This window comes from Cetorhinus maximus, chromosome 8 (genome assembly GCF_964194155.1).
Source record: "Cetorhinus maximus chromosome 8, sCetMax3.hap1.1, whole genome shotgun sequence".
NCBI classification, from domain to species: domain Eukaryota; kingdom Metazoa; phylum Chordata; class Chondrichthyes; order Lamniformes; family Cetorhinidae; genus Cetorhinus; species Cetorhinus maximus.
The window spans coordinates 115,081,028-115,107,778 of NC_135886.1; the positions used below are offsets into that span (position 1 = coordinate 115,081,028).

General features: G+C 44.2%; 1 protein-coding gene across 1 annotated transcript in view; it reads left to right on the top strand.

The window, feature by feature from the left end:
- tenm1 (teneurin transmembrane protein 1) overlaps positions 1-26,751 on the top strand; it is a 1,283,715-nt gene that overhangs the window by 1,253,372 nt on the left and 3,592 nt on the right. Inside the window, exon 30 of the mRNA XM_078547452.1 lies at positions 19,932-20,074. Within this exon, the coding sequence (XP_078403578.1) occupies positions 19,932-20,074 (143 nt within the window). The remainder of the gene's footprint in view (positions 1-19,931; positions 20,075-26,751) is intronic.

Here is a 26,751-nt window from a genome sequence, read left to right on the forward strand (position 1 = left end):
AAAAACTAGAGGGAACGTTAGTTGTGGGTCTGGAGGAGATTACAGAGGAGGGGTGGGCCATTGAGGGATTTGAAAGCAAGAGTGAGAATTTAACATGGAAGTGTTGCTTAACCATGAACCAATATCGGTCATTGAGCACAAGAGTGATAGGTGATCAGGACTTGATGCGAGTTAGGACAAGGACAGCAGAGTTTGGATGACCTCAAGTTTATGGAAGGTAGAATGTAGGAGGTCGGCAAGCAATTCATTGGAAAAGTCAAGACTAGAAGTCACAAAGTCACGGATGAGGGTTTCATCAGTAGATGAGCTGAGGCAGGGATGGAGCTGGGCAATGTTACAGAGGTGGAAATGCACAGTCTTAGCGATGATGCGAGTATGAGTGTGGAATCTCATCTGGGGGTCAAATATGACATTATGATTACAAAACCTCTGGTTCTGTGTCGGACAGTTGCCAGGAAAAGAATGAAGTTGGTAACTGAGGAACAGAGTTTGTAGCGGGGACCGAAGACAATGGCCAGAATTTTATGCTCCGTGACCCACCAGCAGGTTCTGAGGCAGTGCAGGGAGGGGTAGGGGGGTGTGTGGAGGGGAGTGTGAACTTGCAGGGACGTGATTCTCTCCAGGGCCCCATCCGCCCCGACCTGGTAGGTATTTTATGCTGGGGCAGGCAGGGCCTTGGACGGGAAGCCTGCCCTTGCCCCAGTTAATTGGGCACTTAATTGCCACTTAAGGGCCTTTTCCTGCCCAGCCTCAATTTTTAGGCTGGCGGGTGGTTGACAGCTCGGGAGGGGAAGCATGAAAATAACTAAGTCCAATCTCAGGCCGGGATGGAGGGGGGGCCTTCATCAGAAGCAACCATCTGTCTGGGAGCGCCCTCCCCTTAAGGCACAGTGACCTATCCCCCAATACCTTGATCGCCCCTCTTGTGAGACACCCCAGGCCTTCCCTACACTCCCCGCCCCTGGGACACCTGCCACTTACTTGTCCTCTGGTTCCCAGGACTTCGAGCCAGGGAGCTCCCTGCGCTGCCTCTTCCGGCCACTGCAGTGCTGTGCCTGGAGGGACTGGAGAGCTGCCGGCCAATCTGATTCCTCCAAGGCAGGACTTACTCCTGAGTGAAGGGCTAAAGTCCAGGCTTACGCCAATCAATGCTTGTTAGAGCCCCCACTATCCTGAAAATTCAGGCCAGTGGCTTTGATGTTCCCAACATTTAATTGGAGGAAATTTCTGCTCATCCAGCACTGCCTGTAAGTGTACATTATAAGGTTCTATTCTCCAAGAAAAGGAGGAAGAAGATAGCAGGCATGGCTGGAAGTGACAGAAAAGGTCAATAGCAGAATGTGGCGCCTCAGTCCTGGATACATTGCCACAAAAGACAGAAAAAGCGAATAGCATTCCACTTTCAAGTACAAAGTCCAACCTTTTCCTGAACATCACTCCTCAGACCAGCACACCTTGCAAGTGAAACTTCTCGAAACACCTCCTCACATCCTTATCTGACAACTGACACTCGCCCTCATCTTACTGTAATGTCATATCCATCCCCTATAGTGACCATCCACAAATGCTACCCTTTCATCCTCTCAAAACATCCCACAGCCCCCACTGATAGGTCTCTTTCTTCTCCTGTTGCAGGAGAAGAGGGGCAAAGAACCATGGGTGGCTCTCCTGCTATTGCCACCTGGATAGCTACAGAGGGTGAGGTGCTGGAGATAAACTGGGTCTCTGGATGGCTGGCCAATGTCAATGGATAGATATGGATCTCCCAGCTAAATAATAACACAAACTCGTGATATATAGCACTCAGTCACTCGCCCAGCTTGGTGTCACTAGCCATTGAAGTATGATCATCTGTACAATAACAGCTTAGAACCATCACATTTTATCAGTTTTAATTCATACCTCATCTCCCACAGATCCCGCTAACATCCCTGAGCATCTGCACCCAGAGGAGAATGAAGACGGCTCAGAGGAGGCCACTCCAAGGAAGCACAGTCACACGACTCATGTGCACCTTACACCAACTCCGCTACACACACCTCAGGGGTGCCAGCAAAATGGGTGGCTAGCTGTCACATGTTGTAGAACACATCACAAGTGAGCAGGAACAGATGGTGGAGACAGGGACAGCAGTGGAGGGCCCCACCAGAGGGCACAGGACACTCCAAGCACTGCTCAGCTGGACAAAGATGCTCAGTCTGAAAGTCAATGGGTGGGCCATGAGAGGGAGGATGGGGAAAGGGCACATGGAAATGGGGACTCAAAATGCTTCAACCCCTCACGCCTTGTCTCCTTACCCCTCAACGTGATTCATAGCCGCAAAAGTGTCTCCTGCCTCAATGGCTGGGTCTGCACCTGCACAGGCGCAGGTGGGGCAGTCTTTGGTGGGAACTTCATGGGCTCCAAAACACAGAGAACAATGGTCAAGAGCATCTCAACAGTCAGAACAGGAGAACGAGCAGCCTGCCTATAACTCTGCTGAAGCCCCAGGGTTAGCAGCACCACATAGAAGTAATAGGGAAAGGAAAAGAAAGGATTTGTAGTTGTGCAAGAGTATTCACCTAGGTGTTTACATTAGTTAAATTGTCATATTTCAATTCAGTGTTTCAAGTGTAAACTTTAGTTCTAAGTTACATTTGTCCATCCTCCCCATTGTTGCCTGCTACCAGCCAAACAGCCCTCTACCTAGTGAAGATGAGCAATGGGTGTCTGTGAGAGGAACGGGCTGTTGATTGTGGGATTGCTTCATTCTGGGGTTGGGAGGGATAGAGGGTGCACAATGGGATCAGAATTGGTTTCCCATGTGGCTGCTTTGTTCAGATCAACGAAAGTGTGCCTCAATCAGTCCATTCTGGGCATCCCTGGCAATTAAGCAAAAGGGTGCCCTCATCACATTGGGCTCCTCTTGCTCCTCTAACTGCTCCTCCTCAAAAGCTGAGGGCTGAGATTTTCCAGCCCTGTCGTGGTGGGACCTGCTGTAGGAGATATGGCAGCCCAGCCGAAAGCCCTAACATCCCTGAGCATCTGCACCCAGAGGAGAATTTTCGGCGGCATCGGATGATCCCAGTGGCAGGTGAAGCCGGAAAATCCCACCCGCAGAGTGATCATCACTTCCCTCCTCAGTAGCTCCAGTCTTCTCTGCTGTGCTATGTTGCGCAATATACAATAAACCATTATCACCTTGCAACCTTGTTGGTCCATACTGAAGGGTGCCCCACAGATCTGTCCAGGCACCTGAATCACATCTTTAGCATCTCAATGGCTTGCTCAATTTTTTTTTTTATTCATTCATGGGATGTGGGTGTCGCTGGCTAGGGCATCATTTATTGCCCATCCCTAATTGCCCTTGTTCAAAGGGCATTTTAAGAGTCAACCACATTGCTGTGGGTCTGGAGGCCAGACTAGGTAAGGATGGCAGATTTCCTTCAAAGAACATTAACATCTTTTGTGCTTATGTAGCTTTCATTTTCCCTTTTCTAGGTGTCAGTGGTAGGGCTTCTCACAGATTCATCAGCCACATCCTACGAAGGTAGCCCTTGTCTTCAAGGGGTCATGTGCTGACTGTACTTAGAGGTGCAAATACCTGTAGATGATTTGACTGGCGTAGGATAAAGCTCCCTGGGTATCTTGCATGATGAACATTCCATGGTTGCTGAACATTAATGGAGTGGAATCCGTTTTGTTCAATGAATGTTTCTGGATGATCTGATGGTATCTTAATCATCTATGACTTTGTATACCTCTGCCATCTATTTCTTACTGACCTCATAAGTAGGAACTGCATATAATTGCTGGCCTTGGCAAACATGGCAACAGTCATCTGGGAGATGCACTTGTAGACTGCAGGTTGTGAAACTGTACAAATATCTTGTGAAGATCCCTGGAAGGAGCAGAAGGTGAAGAAATTAAGTGTTGGGGTGACCTTATGAGACAGAGAGGTTTAGGAAGGGAATTCCAGAGCTTAGGGCATAGGCAGCAATAGTGCAGTGACTGAAATCAGAGATACTCAAAAGACTAGAATTGGAGAAGCCCACACGTTTTTGCTAGTTGTAGGATTGGAGAAGGTGGCAGAGATAGGGGCAGGCAAGGCCACTGGAAGAGCTCAAGGGTGATGGGTGAGCGGGGTTTGGTGTGAGTTAGATTATGGGTGGCAGAGCTTTGGATGGCCTCAAGTTGCATGTTAAGTAGGATCCCAGCCAGGAGAGCATTGGTCTAGTCAAGTCTAGAGGTAAGAAAGGAATGGATGAAAGTTTCAGCAACAGATGAGCTGAGGTGGGTCGGGGACAGGTGGCAGTTTTGGTGATGGATCAGATTTATGATTGGAAGTTCACCTCGGTCAGCTAGGATACCAAGGTTGCAAATGGTCTGGTTCAGCCTCAGATAGTGGTAATGGAGAGGATTGGGTTGGTGGCAAGGGAACAAAGTTGGTGGTAAAGGTCCTAATGGCCATAACTGGCAAGGGCACTACACTCTTGAATTTTTGGCTTTTAACAATATAGCTCACAATACATCTTATAACTGCCAAAGTTGGAGGCGTTGGAAGCTACTCAAGCACCCAAAAAATGGCGTTTATATTACTGAATTTCTAGGGACAGAATTTTCTGCCTGCCGGGCAGGTGGGCCCAACCCAATCTCCGGCGGGCGGGGAGCCGATCGCTGTCAGCGAAGCGGGCCGCACCGCCATTTTACGTGGGCAGGCCAATTAAGGCCAGCCCAGCGTGACGTCCGCCGGGAAGCACTATGCGCTCCCTATGTGGGCAGGGTGGAATCCCTGAAATCGAGAGTGCGCTTTTTCACACATGCACATAAAAGAGCGCACATCTCCCTGAGGCTAAGTGCAGCATCAGGGAGATCGCTTCAACTTTTAAAACTATTAAAAATAAAGAAAATAAAAATCCCTTACATGTCCCCTCATGTGACAATGTCACATGAGTTGGGACATGTTCATAATTTACAAAACAACTTTATTACAATTCTTAAAACCCTACGTGAAACTTCATCCCGCCCGTGGATGAGGTTTCACGTTTTCTCTATTTGCCGCCGGGGCTCCTGGCCGACCCACAGGACGGGCAGGTCCTTTAATTGGTTAAATGATCCTGACAATGGCCTCAAGTGGCCAGTGGGGGCACAGCTGATTTTGCTGCGCCCCCGCCTTCCTGAAAATTTGAATGGGGCGCGGTGATGTCGGGGGTTCCGCCCGACGTCATCCCACGTCATTTCACGTGTCGGCAAGTGGGCCCGGCCCCCTGCTTGCCAACGGCAAAATTCTGCCCTAGGTCATTGAGTCGATCCGGTAATTATGATGCTTTACAGTGAGTATGTTTTTTCTTTAACTGTTAATGTAGACAGAAAGTTAAATATGTTATGATAGTTATGAGCTTTAGTTTTGTTCAACTTTCTGGTAAACGTTCCTGGGTGACTGATTGCTGTAATGGCAGAATGGCATTCTTATTTCAGATGTGTCAGATATATGAATATTTCATTTTTAAAAGCTGTTAAGGTTGTTGAAAACTACAAGGCGGGCTGATAGATAATTGTACTGAAAAGGCTGTACAGATATATAATGAAGTAATTTCATTCAGTGTCATAGTTTGATGCACTGAATTCAATCAGTGTGAAATTAAAAAGGATTTGGCTACACTCAGACATTTGCAAGTACCCTTACTAATCTTCTTCACAGAAAAGTGCTATTTTAGCAGTAAACTATTCATCATTCCTTAGCAGTGACAGTAAATGATAATTTGCTCTAGATGTATAAAGTGAAGGTAATCTCGGGAAGGTGCTTTCCAAAAATCTCCTTGCGCTACAGAGCATTAGTATAAAATTTCAACTCTTTAGTCATGGTGTATTTATTGCTGCCACTTCCAGTTCTGTTGTAGGTTGTTTGAATTGGAAAATGTTGCATGGTAGTTGGAGATAATATTCAGATGGACAATGCCAGCAATATCATGGGAGATAGGGACCAAATAGAACAAATGGTTAAAAGCAATAATGGTATACATATTGTGTCAAATAACAACAATATTAAATACAGAACTGAAGCTTTTTGGGAATTATGAAAGGGGAGGGGTAGCTATATTATTGAACTTGCCTGTTGTTAGCCTCACCACAAATTATTAACCTAAGCCTAAGAGCAATTGAAGGCCAACAAACAGAGCATTTGCCAATGAATGTCTCAAACAGCCCAATATAGTCTGGTGACTGCATAACCACAAGAGCTTTGCTGTCATGATTCACAGCATAATTAAAAGACCCTGATTGAGATAGTGTTTTGCATAACTAACAGCTGTTTATGTTCTAAATATAGAAATAAAATGATTCTTAAAAGATCTGCATAGTAAATGCTTTTTAAAGAGAAATGATGTTGAAAAAAAGTGAGGGCCAAACCTTGTTTTTGGTTGGAACTGAGAAGAGGGAGAAAAGCTATGCAATATGTTGAGTGCAGATCACACATTGCTATGACCAATTTGTTAATATTCAAATCTGCTCAGAGATTAGCACCGCCACTGCCTCTGAGCCTTTTATGCAAAGTTATATGCAAAAAAAAGAAATTATGTAGCATGTGATGAGTGTAGAGTTTGCAGGATTTGTCACAGGATGTTGTGCTACATGAAATTATTTATCCTCATCACATGTCACAGTGATAGGACCAGGTGATGCGAGAAATTCAAATAAGTTCTTTTTAAGAAACATTGTAATGTGTTTTAAAACGTGGGTCCTGAAGTTATGCAGTGTGAAATTTCTATCTTCGTCACTTTGACAGAGGCATTAACCTGTTAATGAGCCGGTTCACATCTCCTTTAAAAACACAGAGAAGTTGTAGATGAATGCATCAAGTATTCATACCGACAGCATACATGTCAAACACAATTCATGTTATAAAAACAGGAAAAGCTGGAAATACACAGCCAGTCAGGCAGCTTCTGTGGAGAAAAAAACAGTGATGATGGGCTGAATTTTGACAGACCGAGAGCAACAGATTGGGAGGTGGGAAGGGAACCTGTATCACCATTAATGAACCACTATAGCATATTACTAGTGGCAGGAACCTCAGCAGCATGGGTAAATGCTGGGATTAAGGGCAACCTCCCACCTACGCTGAAATGTTGCCCACATCAGGAGGGCCTGCCACCACATGCGGAGACTGCCAGGTAGACTCTGGCAGCCTCGCAGTGGGTTCCCAGGTGGCTGGGGATGGGGTGGCTCCTTAATGGCCCCTCTATGGTCCATGGGGGAGCCCCGTGGCGGAAATGCAACTAAGATGCTGCCTCTTAGGTGAGACCACCGCACCTGCTCCTCCCTGCCCCCTGATCACCAGGGCTTGCCTGTCTGGCCCTGGCTTGCTCAAAGACACTTTGCATGAATTTCACAGCATTGAGGCACCTACTCCTCCATGTTGCAGCCTGAGCAGTGGCCACCACTAGGAGTGGCTCTGCTGAAGCTGCCACCCCTCTGATTGGGCTGGCAGTTCCAAAAGGTATGCTGCTATCATCAATCCGATGACAGATCCAGTGGCGGCCTGTTAATTGGTCGCCACCAGTAAAATTCCGCCTCAGAGTCCCGTGGCCTGCCAGAGCGGGATCAGCTCCCACTTTCAGTCCCAGTGGTGGGACTTCTCACCTTGCGAGAAAATTCAGCTCAATGGTTCAGGTCAATGACCTTTTATCAGGACTCTTCTTTCATCTGTGTGGCCTGCCCACCAGGCTTTGCTTGCATCATAAACACACACCACACACTTTTGAATATAATGCAGTCTCTCCTTCTGTCAGAAAGTTTGCCACATACATTGTGCATTTGTGTCTGCTGTGTGACTCCTCCCTATTTAAACATAATGAGTAAATTCATCCTAATATTGAAAAAAAAATATATATGTATATATGAAAGGGAGTTCAAGCACCCTCTGATCCCGCAGCGATCACACAAGATTCAAGCTTCTTTCACCGGTTTTATTCAGGCATATGCAGGGGAGACTGTATCCATACAAGATGGGTACAAGCTCCCCAAATGGTTATATTTTGTGGCAGTTATAGTTTTCCCTTATCTTACTCTATTTGCATGCACCAATGATCAATGTCTACATCTCGTTTACACACACAATTAGTTTCGTCTATATAAAAACAAAAACGCAGAAGATGCAACACCTGCCCCTTCACTTCCTCCCTCCTCACCGTCCAAGGGCCCAAACACTCCTTTCAAGTGAAGCAGCATTTCACTTGCACTTCCCTCAACTTAGTCTACTGCATTCGTTGCTCCCAATGCGGTTTCCACTACATTGGAGAGACCAAACGCAGACTGGGTGACCGCTTAACATCTTCGGTCTGTCTGCAAGCATGACCCAGACCTCCCTGTCGCTTGCCATTTCAACACACCACGCTGCTCTCTTGCCCACATGTCCGTCCTTGGCTTGCTGCATTGTTCCAGTGAAGCTCAACGCAAACTAGAGGAACAGCACCTCATCTTCCGACTAGGCACTTTACAGCCTTCCAGACTGAATATTGAGTTCAACAATTTTAGATCTTGAACTCTCTCCTCCATCCCAACCCCCTTTCCGTTTCTTCCCCCTCCTTTTTGTTTTTTCTAATAATTTATATAGATTTTTCTTTTCCCACCTATTTCCATTATTTTTAAATGTATTTCCTCCCATCGTTTATCTATACTTTTTATGCCCTTTTAGTCTTATTTCACCCCACCCCCATAGAGCTATCTGTACCTTGCTTGTCCTGCTCTCCACTCTTAATTAGCACATTCCTTTAGATAATATCACCACCTTCAACACCTCTTTGTTCTTTTGTCTGTGACATCTTTTGGTTATCTCCTCCTATCACTGGCTGCTTGTCCCAACAACCACCCCTCCCCTTCCTTCCTTCCCCCCTCCCCCCTTAAACCAGCTTATATTTCACCCCTTTCCTATTTTCACTTAGTTCTGTTGAAGGGTCATGAGGACTCGAAACGTCAACTGTGCTCTTCTCCGCCGATGCTGCCAGACTTGCTGAGTTTTTCCAGGTATTTCTGTTTCCGTTTTGTATTAGTTTCGTCTATCCTATTCATTCACATACATAACTACTTTCGTCCATACTATTATCCTTGATGTGTACATGTTTGCACCTTGTTGCAGGGCCCAAGCATTTTCACACGTACTTAACAAAAATAAAAACACCTAGAAAAACTCAGCAGGTCTGGCAGCATTGTGCTTTCACACATACCTGGTTTGGTTCATCCTGTTATCTTTGAGATACTCGTACATGGTCACCTCATCCACACCTATTCAAAGTGTAGTCGTTGATTCTTATCTTGTTCAGACTATGACTTGTGGTTTATCAAAAGCTACCTCTTTGTCCATTGTATTTGGTTTTTAGCCCTTTCACCTCCCCCTTCAATATACAAACCTCTAATATTATAAAAACAGTGCACCTAGTGTACGTATTCTATCACACTGTCCCACTCAAATTTCTGTGTCATACTTCAAAAGAAGTATAAAGAAACAAAAGAAACTCTGAGGACCACAAAATAGTTGAGCAACAATGTCAGCAGCTTTTTCATTTCATATTTGTACGAACCCAGGATTTACTTAACAATGAGGCTTTGTAGCCTTAAAAGGGCATACATCTATTTGGCAAAAGACAAATGTTTTGTGTTTTAAATGGTTTAATTTCTGTCCTTAAAACAATGCATAGTCTACTTTATCATGTGGATGTCACATAATATTGTTAGTAAAATTTTAAATATCACTGCACTTCCTGTCTTTTACACAACAACTTGCATTTATATAACACCGCTAATGTAGAGAACATTTCCTAATTCTTCAAATGCCACACACTATCTAATACAGATTCCTATGTCACCATGTGAGCAACACCATGGTAAATTCAGCGATATTTGTTTCCCTGCCATCTCTTTTTAATTAAATGCTTTTCCTTCATCTCTTACCCTTTGTCTTGGAGCCCCACACTGACAGCACCTCCATCCCCTGCCTTCCACACTCACCCCAAGTCCAAACCCTCTACAGGTTCTGGTCATGATAATATTGCTGCTTTCTTCGGGCCCACTGTCACAAAAATCTCATTGCTCTCTTCAGGCCCATTAAGGGAAAGCTATTGCTGCCCGCTCCCTCAAGAACTATATCTGTGGATGTGACCTCACCCATTCATTTCGCTACTGCCTTCTGAAGCAAATACTCAGCACCCTGGATCCACTCCTTCACATCTAGGCCCACTCCCCCACTACTGGCTGTCTCTGTCAACACAGTAAAGCACTGCCTCTTCACACCACTGCCTTTATAACTCACCCCTCTCCCCCACAGAGGACAAAACAACAAGGAACCAGGATTGCCAAGGATACCATGAAACCCAATAAAAACTACAGTAACAGTGGGGAAGCTCAGAGCTGTAAGTAAGCGTGTTTTAACAACTTACCTTCCACTTAATTTTTCTTGAATAAACTGCTCCTTTTTACATTTAATCCAGGTTACACACAATAAATTTATTTTATCAGCTTTACTTTAATTAATATTCCTTTAAATTTCCTATTGTGTATTTTAATTGTTATTAAATACTAAAAAAATACTTTTTGACATTTATTTTCTTCTATTTGCACTTCTTTAAAAAAACAACTGCACAATTTAAATATGTGATCTCTTTTTAAGTTCAAACCTTTCATAAGTTCTATTTTCTGTATAAAAATTAAAGAGTTAAATTATTTTTTCTTTGCTCCAAATTAATTCACACAATCTTCCACATTCAAATCATCTACAACATTGATTCCTCTTATATTCTGTGTCTAATATAATGTCTAAAGATTTAAATAAATTATTTATTCACTATTACCTCTCACCAAACAAGCAGCACTTAAATAAATAAATATAAAAATATATTTATCTTAAATATTCATGCAAAGATGTTTTAACATTCAATTTATCTTTAAACTCCACTGGTTTCATGATTTCCTGAGCAACTCCACAGGAAATGAGTATCTCATAAATCTTGTGTCTGTGACACTTCAAAATGGCATACTTGGAAGTGTAACTCTGCAAACTATATGTCATAATAGCATTTGAATAGCTCAAAATAGTTTTTAAAGATTGCAACAAATTACAACTTGTTAAGGCACGGCTGATGGTAAATGCCAAGCTGCCCAAATCCCAGGGGGAAACTAGAAACAGCTGCCAAAATGGTTTTTGCAATTTGTTTAGTATGAAGAGAAGTTCTGAAATCAGGAAATTATGTCCCCAGCTACTTGTGATGATTTTATAGTAGAGTAAACATTTATGGAAAGAAAATAGAGTGAAAAAAACACAATTACACTTAAACACAAGAATGGCTCAACACAGTAAACATTACTTTAAAACAGCTCCACACGATTTTAATTTAACTACCCTCAGAGCTAACCTTCCCCTTTTCTGTTCTGCAATTATCCCTACAGATTTTAAAATCTATAGAATTCCAGTGATTTTTACCACACAGTCCTTTTCTCCTTGGGGTGTCCTCTGATGCTGACAGCGCCTGGGTCTTTGGGTCTGGCCTTGTTCACACTGTCTTCTGGGAGTTCTCAACAGCTATCCTGCTGTCTTCTGGGAGATCTGACCAGCTACCCTGCTGTCTTCTGGGAGATCTGACCAGCTACCCTGCTGTCTTCTGGGAGATCTGACCAGCTGCCCCCACCTAGGCATCAGGATTTCCTTAAATGCATTCCTTCCTTTTGATCTCTTTATTGTCCCAACCAGTCTCTTCAGAAATGCTTTCTTCCCAGAATTGATTAAATTAATTTCGTTACCCTAGCTCTTAGACTTGTAAAAACAAACTTACCCTATCTTTACCTCACTTACACCTTTTACAACCTGCATATATCACCCATTTGAATTAAAACAACTCAGTTCAAAAACACTCCTGTTATTGTTTTCTGTAAAACTCTGATTGAAATTCCTCTTGGTTCATTAACATATCAAAACCACTTCTTACTATTGGCTTTAGACTCATGCAGTCACTCTGGCTCTTACTCCAATTACATCCCCAACAGCCTGTCTTCCAGTACATAAGAAATATGACAGGGTTATTAAATAGAAGAAAAATATTACAATTTCTTTTTTTCTTGACAAACTGAATAACTTTCAAGAATTTTTTAAAAGAAAACACACACAGAAAGCTTATCTTCTCTGCTGGTTTTTGCTGAATTTGATAACCTAACTTTGCCTTTAACTTTGGAGGAGGAACTGAGGATTTACAAGCAACTGCCAATCTTAAAGGCAAATGAGCCTTACTCTTCTGATGAGTCTCATGCAGTGTTGTGTCATCGCTGCTACAGCCGCTTCCCTCAACAACAGCATTTAATCTCAGGATTTCAGGTTTAAGGGGTTAAATAACAAACACAAGTTGGATAAACTTGGCTTGTATTCCAATGAGTTTGGAACACTGAGGGGTGATCTAATCAAGCTGGTCAAAAGGAATTAGGCAGGGTAGATTAAGGGAAGCTATTTATTTTGCTGGTGGCAGAAGTGAAATATGAGGGCAAATTTTAAAATTAGAGCTAAGCCATTTAGGAGTGAGGTCAGAAGCACATTTTCACTCAAATAGTAACGGAAATCTAAAAATCATTCCTCCAAAAGGCCCTGAATGGTGGCTGAATTGAAACTTTCAACACTGAGATCACTGAGATTTTTTTGGATAAATCAATTTAGCATTATGCAGCAAAAACAATTGAGGTGCTGATCAGCCGCGATCTAATTGAATTATGGGTCAGACTTAAAGAGCTAAATAACCTATTTCTGTTCCCAGTTTCATATCATTATCATATTATTATTTAGAGCACTTTCCTACAGAAAGATGGAAGATGCAAGTTGCATTATGCAAGGTTTATATTTTCTGTCCTTAAAAGGATGGACCAAATGGCAACAGAGGGCTATCTTCGCTACAATCTCTTTCAGCCTCTTAAGAAAGGATTTTGAAGATCATAAGCATATCCTTGATATATATATATAGTAAATTGTGTTTTACATGTATACCTATCCTGATAAACAGTCCATCCTCTAACTTAGTGTAAGCAATGATCCACTAGGCAATAAAGATTGCTTCAGCATTTTCCCAGGATATGTATGTTTTCACTTCAGTCGATTGTACCATAGAGAGTATCAGAGCAAGACTAATTGAATCCTCAACTGATGTCCACCCACACAAACACGTGGGGCGAAATTTTATGTTCCCACCAAAGCCAATGAGGTTTAGAATGTCTCACCACATTTTACGGCCCTGTCCCCACTGAAATGGGGCCATAAAATTCTGCCCATGCACTTTCTCTTGTATCCAAAAAATCTCCCCAAGTCACTTGTAATTGCACCTGAAAAATATGCATAACTGAAGTTTGGGTGAGGGCAGAATTTGATTTGACAATAATTCCCCGCATGTTAAATAGCTAGCTGTTGTTCTTTCCTTAGTGTTAATGGCATATTAATTGTATTGTACAGGTTAAGGATATACAGGTGGAGTGTATTCATTGATTAATGACCACATATAAAGAGTGACTTCCTGGGAACACTATTTTACTTTAATTAGATAAGTTTCCTTTAAAGTTTTGTTATAGTGTCCCTTTAAGGGGTTGTTAATTTGTTTATTGGTTAATTTGTTTATTTTATTAGGTTCTTAAAAGCATATAAAGAGAGACTTCTGGGACACTGGGTGTCGGTTAGGGAGGGGGTAGACAGATTTAATGCTGTACCCTGTAAATGTTGTGAGAGGTGGCCAAGTTGGTACTATTGATAGAGTTGATCAGCAGATGCTTCTTAGTAGAAAACTTTTAATTTATTTACAAAAGTACTCAGCAGCAACTACACTTGTGCTTTCACTTTAAACTCTAACTCTACACTACCAACTACGAACTATTGAGGCAGCCCACACTACTCTCCTAGTGGGTACTAAAGATCATGTGATCTTCCTTAAGCATTCTTCTTAAAGGTATACTACACACTAAATAAAACCATAATTACCACATCCCTCCCCCTTTACTCAGATATACATTTTATATTTACAAGTACAATTTTCTCAAGACAGCAAAATATTTATACTAGTAAGTAATTTACAAATTCAGTCTTTCTGGAGGTTTCCTTAGGCGTGTAGAGCATCTCAGCTCTACAACTTCTGATGCTTTGTCAGGAACCACCTTTTCCAGAGTTACCTGAACATCTGGTGCTTCAGTGAGCTCCTGCAGTTCTGTATCCTCAAACTTTACAGGAATATCAGACATGTCTGTACTAGGTTGAGTACACTCAACAGGAAATGCTGACCCGGTCGTGAACACTGGTGGAATAAATTCTTGGTGATTTGTTTCTCTCTTCCTTAAATGATCCACATGTCTCCATATGACTTGGCCTTCCACCTCCACATGGTAAGATAGAGGTCTAGTCACTGCATTTATTTCACCCGGTAACCACTTTGGCCCTGCTCCAAAGTTCTTCATGTATACCATCTCTCCTACGGTAAATTTCCTCTCACGACTATGCCAGTCACGTCTAGTTTTCTGGTTTCCCTGACTCCTTTCCACCTTCCCCTCTAAATTTGATGTGGCGTTTCAGCAATAACTCTGCAGGTGCGACACCTGTTGTTGTGTGAGGGGTGGCCCTATAATGGAAAAGAACGCATGCTAGCTTGGTTGCTAAGGAATCTCGTTAGCTTCTTCATGCCTGCCTTGAATGTTTGAACTGTCCTTTTGGCCAGTCGATTTGAGGAAGGGTGAAGTTTTTGCATTAGTGATACTGCTGAGGCTGATAAACCGTTGAAACTCAGCACTCGTAAATGCTGTGTCATTATCACAAACGACTACTTCTGTTAGTCCGTTAATGGCAAAACTTTGATGTAGCTTCTCAATTGTAGCAGAAGATATTGGTGACTTCACCTCATATATGTCCATCCTTTTTGAGTGGGCGCTGACAATGAGCAGAAACATTGTTCCCACGAAAGGTCCCACATAGTCGATGTGTAATTGAACCCATGGTTTTCCTGGCCACTCCTAAGGGTGTAACTGAGCTGTTGAAGGCAACTTTTGTAGTTGCTGACTTTGCACACAATTCTTCACTAAATTCTCTAGTTCACCATCCATCTCAGACCACCATAAGTAGCTGTGAGCTGTGGACTTTATTCGGGATATTCCTGGATGTGTGCTGTATAATTCAATTAGAAGTGGCTCCCTCCCCTTTGGAGGTAATATCACTCAAGTTCCCCTCAATAAGATGCCATCCTGGTTGGTTATTTCATGTTTTCTGTTAAAGTATGGTTTCATTTTGTCAGGTACAGGCTCTTGTGACCAACCATGAAGCACTTGTTTTTGTACTTGAGATAGGACTGGGTCCCGACTTGTCCAGTCTCTGATCTGTTGAGCGCATATTGGTGAGGAATCTAAGAAATTTAATAATAAAACAAGTTCTTGTGGAACTGGGATGTCATCATCATTTTCTTGTAAAGGCAAACGACTAAGTGCATCGGCGTTTGCAATTTGATTTCCAGGCCTATGTATGAAAGTGCACTTATGTGTTGCCAGGATTAAAGCCTGTCATCGTATTCTTGCTAAGGTGATGGGTGGTATAGCCTTGCCCTTGCTGAACAATCCTAGCAATGGCTTGTGGTCTGAAACAATTGTAAATTGGCAGCCGTGCACTGGTGAAACTTCTTGACACTAAAGATAATTGACAAGCCTTTTTCTATTTGCTAATATCCCTTTTCTGCTGTGGTGAGCATTCTCGATACATAACCAATAGGCCGTTCCGTGCTATCGTCCATCCGATGGGAGAGCACTGCTCCCACTCCATAGGGGGGATGCATCACATGACAACCAATTCTTTCTTCTGGTCATAATGCACTAATAGGTTGGACAAGTATAACAATTGTTCCACCTTTATAAAAGCATCTTTCTGGGGCACCTCCCAAGACCAACATTGGTTCTTTTTGAGCAGATAATGTAGGTGGGGGTCAGTTCTATAGACAAGTTGGGTAAGAACTACCCATAATAATTGACCATTCCTAGGAATGATTTTGGCACAGGCGCCTCTCATAAGGCTCTCACTTTCTCCTCAACCGAGTAGCCCAAAAAGATTACTTCCCTCGCTTGGAACATGTACTTTTCTTTTTTTAAACGCACTCCAGCTTGCAAGAAAAATTTTAAGATGCTCTTTTTCAGTGAATCCTGTCACCAAAACATCATCTAAATAGACTGCAACCTGGGGCAGTCCTTGCAGTAAATTTTCCACTGTTCTCTGGAAGATGGCGCAAGCTGAGGAGGTGCCGAAAGGCAATTGAGTATATTGGTACAACCCTTTGTGGATATTAATTGTGACAAGTTCCCGGGAGGCATTACCTAACTCTAGTTGTTGATAAGCATGACTCATATCAATCTTCGTGTAGGTGGTTCCACCTGCCAGCTTGGCATATAGGTCTTCAATTTTTGGTATGGGGTGTCTGTCAAGCTTAGCTACTTTATTAACCGTTGAATTGTAGTCTCCACAAATTCGGACACTTTGGTCGGGTTTAAGCATGAGAACTATGGGTGCTGCCAGCATGGTTGTATAACACCCAGTTTTTCTAGTCTGTCCAGTTCGGTGTCGAAATTTTTCTCGAAGTGCAAAAGGTACAGGTCTCGCCTTCATGAATCGGGGGGTTGCCTCTGGATCCACATGAATCTTGCCTGCAGCCCCTGGATCTTCCCAAGTTCATCCTTGAAGACTGTGGTTTACTTTCAAAGTAGCTCTGGTAACCCACTTGCTCTCAACTGGAAAATTTCAGCCCATTCTAAGTTAAACTCCTTTAGTCAGTTTCGCCCCAGCAGGCTTGGCCCCTTGCCAGCTACCGCCATCAAGGGTAGCTTTGCCGATTGGTTTCCATAATGGACTGATGCCCTACTTATGCCTCTGACTCGAATGTCTTCACCCCTGTATGTTTTTAATTGGGCAGCTGTTTCTTCTAAATTTAATTGATGATCCCCATTATTCAGATACCTGAAGGTATGTTCCCCAGTTACTGTAGTGGAAGCTCCTGTGTCCACTTCCATTCTAAAAGGTCTACCATTTACTTTCACTGTTACAACTATTGGTTCTGTCTTTCCAACTTTCAGATTAAGCAATGAATAGATATCTGAATTTGTTGTTTCAGGCTGTTCTACATTTTAGATCTCACTCTTTTTTCCTTTTGTTCAGAAGCCTGCTTGAATCTTTCCTTGCACTGTCCCATTATATGTCCATTACTGTGACAATAATAACATTCGATTTTTTTTAAACTGCCAATTGTTAGAAGACTGTTTGTCTCCACCTCTATTGAAATATTCTTTGTTTTCGCTGCTAAGTCATTTTTCTAATTTTCCAGCTAGCGGGGGGTTGTTTCCCGTTTCTCGGCAGAGTCTCAGCAGCCTTTTTGGCTGGGATTTCCCGCCTGATGCGGAGGATGGTGCCATTTTGTGCGCCCTGTATGGCTTTTGAATCTCTTACTGTGCTTTCCATGGCCAGTGTTATCTCCAGTGCCTTCTTGAAATCCAGGTTTGCTTCGGACAACAATCTTTTCTGAATCGTGTTCTCGTTCACACCACACATTAAACAAAATCTGAGCATGTCATTTAGAGATGTACCAAACTTACAATGTTCTGTTAACTGCTTTAAACTTGCCACATAGCATGCAACTGCCTCCCCTGGGGCTCTATATCTTGAGTTAAACTTGGACATTTGCATCGTTACTGAGGGCTTTGGTTGTTAATGACCCTTCATGAGGTTCACCAATTCATCAAAATTTTTTAAATCTGGGGCACTGGGTGCCGTCAAACTTTGAATCAAGCCATATTCCCACATGTACTTAAGAGGATCACTCATCTCTTCTCTTCCCCCATAATCTTCTTCACTTGAGACGTTCAATATAATGAGACCAACCGTCCGTGGTTGAATCAAAAGGATCTATTCTCCCAAATTGGGGCATCCTGAGTGGGAATTACTCCTTCCATTCAAACGGAACTTCTACTTACAATTGCTGGGCGAGGTACAGTGCCAGTTTCGTTTCTCTTGATTTCTTCTGTTAAACTTGTTTTATCCTCATCGCCAGTGTGTTGTGAGTGGTGGCTGAGTTGGCACTATTGCTAGAGTTGATCAGCAGACACTTCTTAGGTGGAAAACGTCTAGTTTATTTACAAAGGTACTCAGCAGCAACTACATGTGTGCTTTCACTCCAAACTACTAACTGCTGAGGTAGCCCATGCTACTCTCCTATTGGGTACAAAAGATCATGTGATCTTCCTTAACAAGCATTCTTCTTAAAGGTATATTACACATAGTAAACCATTATTACTATGTACACAGTAAAACCATTATTACCACAGTAAATAAATCTAATATTAAGGAAAATGATTGGTGTCTGATTTCCTACTTCACCATCTGGTTTTTGAATGACTTAAATTTTAGGCTAATATGAGCAGTGGCCATTTGGACAAGGGGCAGGATTTTCCCTTTGTCAGGCAGGCAGGCCCGGGAACGGTCACGAAACGGACCACTGCCCGCAACCAGGCTCCCACCACGATTTCATGCTAGCTGGCCAATTAACGGGCAGCCAGCGTGAAACGCGTGCTAAGAGCCTCAGCGCTGCCCGGGTGGGGGCAGGAGGAGTGCGAGCGCTGAAGTCTGTGCAGCTGATAGCTCCCTGAAGGCACAGAGCTGCCTCAGGGAGCTGAAGAATTTTAAAGTGAAGAATAAAGATTTTAAAAATAAGGGAAACATGCCCCCACATGTGGCTCAGTCACATGAACAGAGCCATATTAAAAATGATGTTTCAAAATGTTTACTTTTTTTTAAATCACTGTTGGAAACCTCATCCTGTCTATTGGATGAGGTTTCATAAAAAATGCAAAGGTCGCCTGGCCTATTTGCCCGTCCGCCAACCGTAAGGTTGAACGGGCAGCGAAAAATAGGATTAAACTGATTGATTAATAGCCTTAATAGACCTCTTAATTGTCGGCGGGCATGCTGCCAACCCTGCACGAGTGCGCGATGACGTCAGGACGCTCGCCCGACGTCATCGCGCACTATTTTCCTCCCAATCTGGTCGGGCTTGCGCCCGCCTGCGGGATGTAAAATTCTGCCCAAGGCTTTCGAGGGCTGATGCTAGCGATACCCAAGCATTAGTTACTGAGGAGCAGAATAAAATGAACAGTAAATTAGCAAAATAAAACTTAGGGAAATGGTTTTGCTTGTACCTTACTGAGGGCCCAGTCCTGTGTGTTGGTTTGAGTTTTCACTATGGAAGATATTGTCAGTCATTCCAAATGCCCCGAATCCACAGGAATAGATGTTTGCCATATGTGAGCAGTCAGATGAAGAAATGTTTTTAGAAAAAATTTTTACATATAAACTATGGTTGGGATTTGTACCCACCATATGAAATGCACAGCCTGAGCAAAACTTTATAATAATCTTTCCTTTCCTGTCTTGCATCTCTGTCGTTCCTGGATAGTTTATTTTAGTTCAAGTGGACCATTCTTTATGATGTACCTTTCTCTCTGCATCTCTGGCTTTTATTTCTTCCCTTGTCTTAATATAACCCAAGCAAATCTCCATTCTTTCTAACTGACCTTTAATAGCTAAGGAGGTGAGTGTCATGTAACCTGTTGCTGGATAAATATTGGCCAAATTTCTCAACAAATAAGGTATGAAGTGAGAAAAGGCCACCTGACCCATCAAGCTCATTACCTCCATGCATCATGCACAGCTCTTCCTTCTTTGACTCTGTCCAGTGCAGTCAACTGTTTAAGGTATGTCAGATAGATTTTGTAGTAAAGGTCTAATTTATACTGAGCAACTATCAATGTTTAGTCATAACTAATATAGCTTTAATAATTGTTATGTACAAAGCCATGATTTATAAAATTATGCTAATATGAATATATGTTACTTATTTTTTTCTATTATTTTTCTTTTGGGTTTATAGACATTGGAAGTTGGCTGCAGCTTTTTGGGTTCCAGTTGCACAATGTAGTGCCTGGATTTCCAAAGCCAGAAATGAATGTCATGGAAGCAACCTATGAACTTCTGAAAACGCAATCCAGAACACAAAATTGGGATCCAAGCAAGGTATGATGAGCAAACACATTTCCCTACCTTTTATTTAATTTATTTTTTCAATTTTCTCCCCTCCTTTTATGAAAGCACTCACTCATGCACCATGGACACCATCAACTATCCACTACCTTACCCAAGTCTTTATGTATAAACCCAAGTAATACACATCATTGGGCTGGCTTTCTTAAGGGCTGCACCCAATCCTGTTCTCATTCAGCCTCCATACACCTGCATTTTCAAGGAAGGCCACTGAATTGGAGTGAATCCTTTGCCTGATTTTCTCCATTAGATCCCAAGGGTGGTGAGGCCAATTGGGCCATTCCTCCAGCCAAGTGAGCTGAAATCAGTTAACTCAACAGAGGAATCTAACCTGATCTGTAAGATTGTTAGTTGCTGCCTTGAGCAACTGAGCTGGCAGAGAGTGAGTAGTGCCATTAGAGCCATAAAATAATGTGTAAGGTAATCAAGCCTGCCCTGTTGTCTATGTATTTCCCCATTCTCCCTCATTTCCCAGTTTACTTATTTTTAACTGCAATTTTACCTAATTCCTATCCTTTCGAATCTATCCCCCCTATAAATATGTTAAAAGTGTTCATTTACCTTGTTATTTCTTCCAGAATTACACTGTCAATTTTGGATGTGAAAGGAACTATTTTTTTTAAAGAAAGGTTTACTTTCATTGAAGACCATCATTACAGTTTAAAAGGTGCCAGTCTTGGCTCAGTGGTAGCATTCTTACCTGAGTCAGAAGGTTGTAAGTTCAATTCCCATTCCAGGACTTGGGCACAAAATCTCAGCTCGACTAAGTGAGTGCTGCATCATGGGTTGTTTGGACTTCTCGTTAAACCAGGGTGACTTCTGCAATCTTAGATGGATGTAAAAGACCCTTGGGCAATATTTGAAGATAGATGGGGCATTCTCCCACTGCCCTGCCAACATTTACCTCTTAACCACCACTAAAACAGTTTAAATTCATCATTTATCTCAATACTGTTTGAGAGTTCTGGCTGTGTGCAAATTGGTTGCTGTGCTTCCCTACATTACAGCAGTGACTACAATTAACTTGCATTTATATAAGCACCTTTCTTGAACTCAGGACATCCCAATGTGCTTCACAGCCAGTTAAGTGCCTTTAAAGTATAGACACTGCTCTATTGTAGAGAGAAACAGCAATTAACTTGTTCAAATCAAAGTCCCATGTACAGAAAAGTAATAAGATTACCCAGGGTAATTCTTGGTGACAAGCGTTATGGTGCTCATGATGACCAGGATGATATCCTATGATGTATTTATTGCATAATTACTAGAAGCCAACACAATTATACATAACGAAACAGTATTTTCCCCCTTTCTCCAAAGCTCATTGAACCATTCCCCAACCAAAAAATCCATCCAGAATGCCTGCTCCTAGGTTCCCTGCCAGTCTATACTTAACTGCTAAACAGTATGGAGATTCTTCATTCCTCCCTTTGGGCAGAGACTTGATTATATATAAAATGTCACATTAGGTTATCACTTACTGTTAATACTATTTTGTGATGAACATTAGGACTGCTTCACCCCAGTGGAGAATTCTAGTATGATCTGCTAGGCCATAAAATTGGCATTGTACATAGAAAGGTAGAATATTTTATTCTCTGAAAAATGTCAAACAAAATATTATAAATCCATTGTATTTTTAGAAGCCATTTTAGAATGATAAGCAAATCCCTAATACCTAATAATTCTGATGCAGTGATTTGGTTTTAAATCCTACTTTGCTCAGTCTCCGGTTGGAATTGTACCAAATTCAGGCAGGCATTAGCTAGGGAAAGTTCAAGACAAGTAATGGGTAGAGGTCAGTCAGTAGATCACCTGCAGCAAAAGGTGAGTTAAAATATGGCGATATCGTACCTTGAAAATCTATTAAAATGGTGCTCTTTTACAAAAGTTTGTACTCTTAGGGCGGAACTTCCTCTGCATGTTGGTGTCGGGTGTCATGGTGGGCGTGAGCGGACAATATGGTGGGAAGGCCAAAAATCGGTTTCGCGATGTTGTGAAACTAGTTTGCAATTGTCTGCTCCGCCTGTCGATAGCGGGCTGTGTTTCCCGCCACTGCACGATGGGAACTTCATTGTAATACATCTGCATATCATTATAAGCCCAGCCCGCCAGAATCATCCCCCATGTCAAATTTACCGCCCATATCGGCATGAAAACATGTGGGTGTAGAACACATCTTGACAAGTGTGACGTGCAGAAGTCGAGACTTACCGTCAGGGCCTTGCTCACATCGTGGACATCCGAGGAGCAGAAGATGCTGGAGCCCTAGGGCTAGCAGACCCTGGAGGAATGAGCATCGCATGCTGGGTGGATTCTCATGGACATGGCTCGACCGCAAAGCAGCTCATGGAAACAGGAAGGTCACCGTTGAGGGTCTGTTTTGGGACATCAGTGCTTTGGCCATGGTCTGCTACCAATGATCATCGAAGGGGTGGAGAGGAAGGGGTAGCTGGCAGTGGGGGGGAGGGGGGTTAGGGGGGGTGGTGGGCTGCTGGGAGAAGGAGGTCCCGCTTTGAGGAAGGTGTGTCGGTGGGGGGGGCGATGAGGTTGGGAGGGGGAAATGATGGTGTCAGAGGGGTGAGGTTGGGAGGGGGGTTGATGGTGTCGGGGGGTGAGGTTGGGAGGGGGGTTGATGGTGTCGGGGTGTGAGGTTGGGAGGGGGGTAACAATGGTGGCGGGGGCTGATATTGGGAGGGGGAACAATGGTGTCATGGGGGGTGAGGTTGGGAGGCGGGAGGGAGAGCGGGGAAGAGGGTGTAACAGACAAGAATACGGCAATTGGGGAGGTAGGTGTATGTGGGAGGAAGGTGTAAGGGAAGGAGTCCAGAGTGTGGAAGGAATCCGGAGGGGGGGAAGGAGTCCTGAAGGGAGAAGGAAGGAGAAAGGAGAAAAGGGGGAGAAAAGGCGAGGGGAAGATGTCCAGGTGCACCTGCAAAGGACGGCCCTGTGGAGTCAATGACTGCCTCCTGGGGATCAAAATGAGTGTGGGCGTGGTATGAGGGAATGATGAAAATGAGAGAGGGTAGAGTGAGTCGGGAGGGTGGGAGGGTGAAGGTTTGACAGTGGCATTAGAAGGGACAGCAAGAGTGGTTGGTGGGGCCCCAGAGGCAGACACGGACCCTAGGGAGGTCAGGGAGGTCAATGTGGATGGGGTTAGGACTCTCAGGATGGTGGGAAATGTGCACGTTCGCCTGGACATCTCCAAAAGAAAAGGGTTCTGGCAGCTAGGTGACGGCAGGGAGGTGGAAGGTGATGCCAGGGGCTCAACAGTAATGGGGGAAAGGACATGGATAATTGGGGGAGGGGAAAGGAAAGCTGAAGACAAATTTTGCCAGCACTATGCTTCTGAACCCAAAAGTGAAAGGAGACAAGTTGGGCCGGAACAGGTGCTGCATGGGAGTGTGATCAGTGGGTGGGCGGAGATGCATATCAGCTCAGATGGACAACTGAAAGTGAACCCCAGGAGGCAGCATTGAAAACGCTCAGGACATTGAGATGAATGTGATGGAGGAAGGATCCCCGTGTGTGGGAGAGTGCTTGCACGAGTCTCCAAAAGGCCCTGCCACGCACCCACTTCTCCCTCCAGAATCACTCGTGAGTTAACTGCGTGCAGCTGAACTGCTAGTGGCGGATTGGGAGGTGGGGGGCGGGGGGTTGGGGGCGGAGGTGCGGAGATGCAGTGGGAGGACTCGCGAAGCCTGTCAACAAAACTGAAAGACCCCATTGCACATTATTCAGTGAAAGTGCATGTATTTTCAGATTATAAAGTGTCAAGTGTCCACTTGTGATCAAAATTTCTTAACTTTTTTAGGCCTAACAGGCAGGGGTGGAGACAGCCTGTGCAATGGTTGGGCCTGTTGCCTCTGATGACTTTGCTGTGCGTCCTCTGGACAGCCGAGGCATTGAGGGAACTGGCTTGCTTTGGCTGTCCTCCTGTGGGCCAGCTGGTCCCCCAACAATGTCAGAGAGGGCCACAGGCAAAGGGGACTCAGAGAGAGAGGCAACCACCGAGATTCTTGAGTGGATGAACCAGGAGTGTCCAGCTGCCGCTCCTCCTCCTTTTGGATGCCTGAGGGCCCCGGGCTGACTCCTTGAGGGGAAGGAGCACCTGAAGGGACAGCAAGATGCCTCATTTCCCTCTTGTGTTGCTACTGCAGGAACTCACCAATGGCTACCCTGATGGAGCGCAGGTCTGTGCGCATCTCCAAGCTCTGCTGGACCAGGACCTCCATGGCGTCCGCCATCCTTCCCATGGAGACCTCCATGCATGCACATGTGGGCACCACTTCATCAGAGAGCAGGTCTTCTCCGACTCATGCGCCACTCTGTTGAGGGCTTCCAACAGCTTTGCGTGATGTTCACCCTTCTGCTGACTCCCCACGATGAGTTAGAAGGCCGAATCCAGAGGCACATCATCTGTCTCAGACCTCACAGATGCCTCTTCCCCAGCTGTCATCTGAGTGCGGGGAGCTTGGCTGAACCTGCCTCCTTCTGCTGTAGACACGTATCTGTGCAATGACCACCAGATTGTGAACTGGATTCTGCTCTAGATGTAGGTCCCACCAAGGTGTGTGTCTCAGTGCTGGAGCAGGGTGTGGGTGAGTGCTGTGATGGATCTCCCAGGCTGCTTATTTCCAGTTTTCCAATGGAGGAGATGTCCTCTTGGCTGGAGGTGAGGACCTGGATGGAACTCAGGGACTGGCTGGCTGAGGGTGTCAGTCGCTTGGCAGAGCGCCCTGTGAACCAAAGTAGAGACAATTAGTGTACAGCAGCAGAGCCAAAAGCAGGACAGAGCGTGCTCACAATTGCATTGAGAGAAGGATGGTGGGGTGCAGGTTGCTCATGTGGGTGTTTGCTGCCGACCTCCCCATCATCACAGGCACAGTTCACCTCCTCAGTAGTCAGCGCAATGGCAGGCTCCTCAAAGTGAGTGAAGTTCCTAATGTGGCCACCCCACCCCGGGTCTGGGACCTCTCCCTGCTGTTGTGAGCCAGCTTCTTCTGAATGAAAACAGATGGAGAGAGTGTGAGCAGGACACATGGCACTGCGTGAATGTTTATCTGGTGAGCGGAGACATGGACGAGATGAGAACACAAGCTCGAGAGGGTATGAGCCTGATGGAGATGTGAGGGTGTGTGTGAGAGTTAGTGGTGTTGTCCCTTGAGGTGTGAGATCCTTGTGAATATGTGATGCGTTTGTGAATGTGTGAGTTGAGAGTGGTGAGAAGAGTGACTTACCCTGGCAGAACAGATGAGACCATTCACCCTCTTCCGGCACTGGGTGGCTGTCCTCCTTTGCAAGGAGTTGGCGCTGACCACAGCTGCCACCGCCTCCCATGCTGGATTGGTGACCTTGCCTGCCCCCAGAGCGGGGGTAGAGAACTCCGCAGCAGGCCTCCACTGCATCCAGTCGGCACTCCAGGGAGGCGTCGCTAAATCTGGGGGCAGCACGTTTCCTCCCTTTGGCAACCATTAGTTCACAGCAGCTTCCTATCTCTTAAAGAGAGCTAGCTCTTTGCAGGGGCGGCCTTTAAATATGGCGCCCGGAATACTGAAGGCCTGATGTGACGGCGAGGTGGGCGAATGAGAGGGATGCACGATTCATGAGGCGGGATTGGGATGATACGGTGTGAAAAGTGGCCATTGCAGCCAACGGGTAGAACATCATTTTCCCACCCACGATTGCACTTAGCGCAAATCTGGGACGATTCTGCCCTTAGTTTACTTTAAAATTTCTACATATGGCCTTATGAGGTTAAATGGGTTTTAGCGCACTAATGTTCATTCTTCTTACAAAGTCTGTGTCTGTGACAGCTCAGTGGCGAGAGTGATGGACTGAAGATCGGAAAGGTCCATAGCTTGATGTCAAATTGTGGCCATGCAGTTCAATGGAGTTTTGAAATGCATGGGTGTAGATTTTTCCATACAAAACAATATTAGAATATGGAGTAGATTACCAGAGTGCAATCGAAAATAAGTCCGCACAGCATTAAAATGGAATTGGATAAGCACCATAGCAAAAATAAATAAAGTGGTTCAGTAAATAGCTCTAATCTGGAGGCAGCACTGGCACGGGCACAATTTTTCTGATTCCTAACACAGGTTAGTTAGTGAATGATTGCCTCTGCTCTCTAATCATTTTTAGATTCATTCGAAAGCAAAATATTGCAGTTGCTGGAAACCCAAAATAAAAGCAGGTAGTGCTGGCACGGCTGGCAGCATCTGTGGAGAAGGATAGGATTTAACGTATCAGGTTGTTGACTATTCGTCAGAATTGGAAAAGAGATGTAACAGGGTTTAAGCAAGTACGGAGGCAGGAAAAAGTGGGAGGGGGAAGAATAAAATGAAAAGTCTGTGATTGAGTGGAAGGCAGGAGAGATTAAATGACAAAAAGGCTGATGGTGCAAAGCGAAAGGAAATGGTAATGAGACAAGTTAAAAACAAAAGCTGGATCTTGAGGAGGTATAAATAGAAAAAGCAGAATCATCATCATCAGCTTGTTCTTCATTTGACTCAGTATTTTTCATGGGGAGAACAAATGCAACATCTCCCTTCAGTCTGTAAGCATGACTCCCATTGCCTGTCATTTTAATTCTCAATCACGCCCCACTCTGGCATCTCTGCATTTGGCTGCACCTCATGATTTTT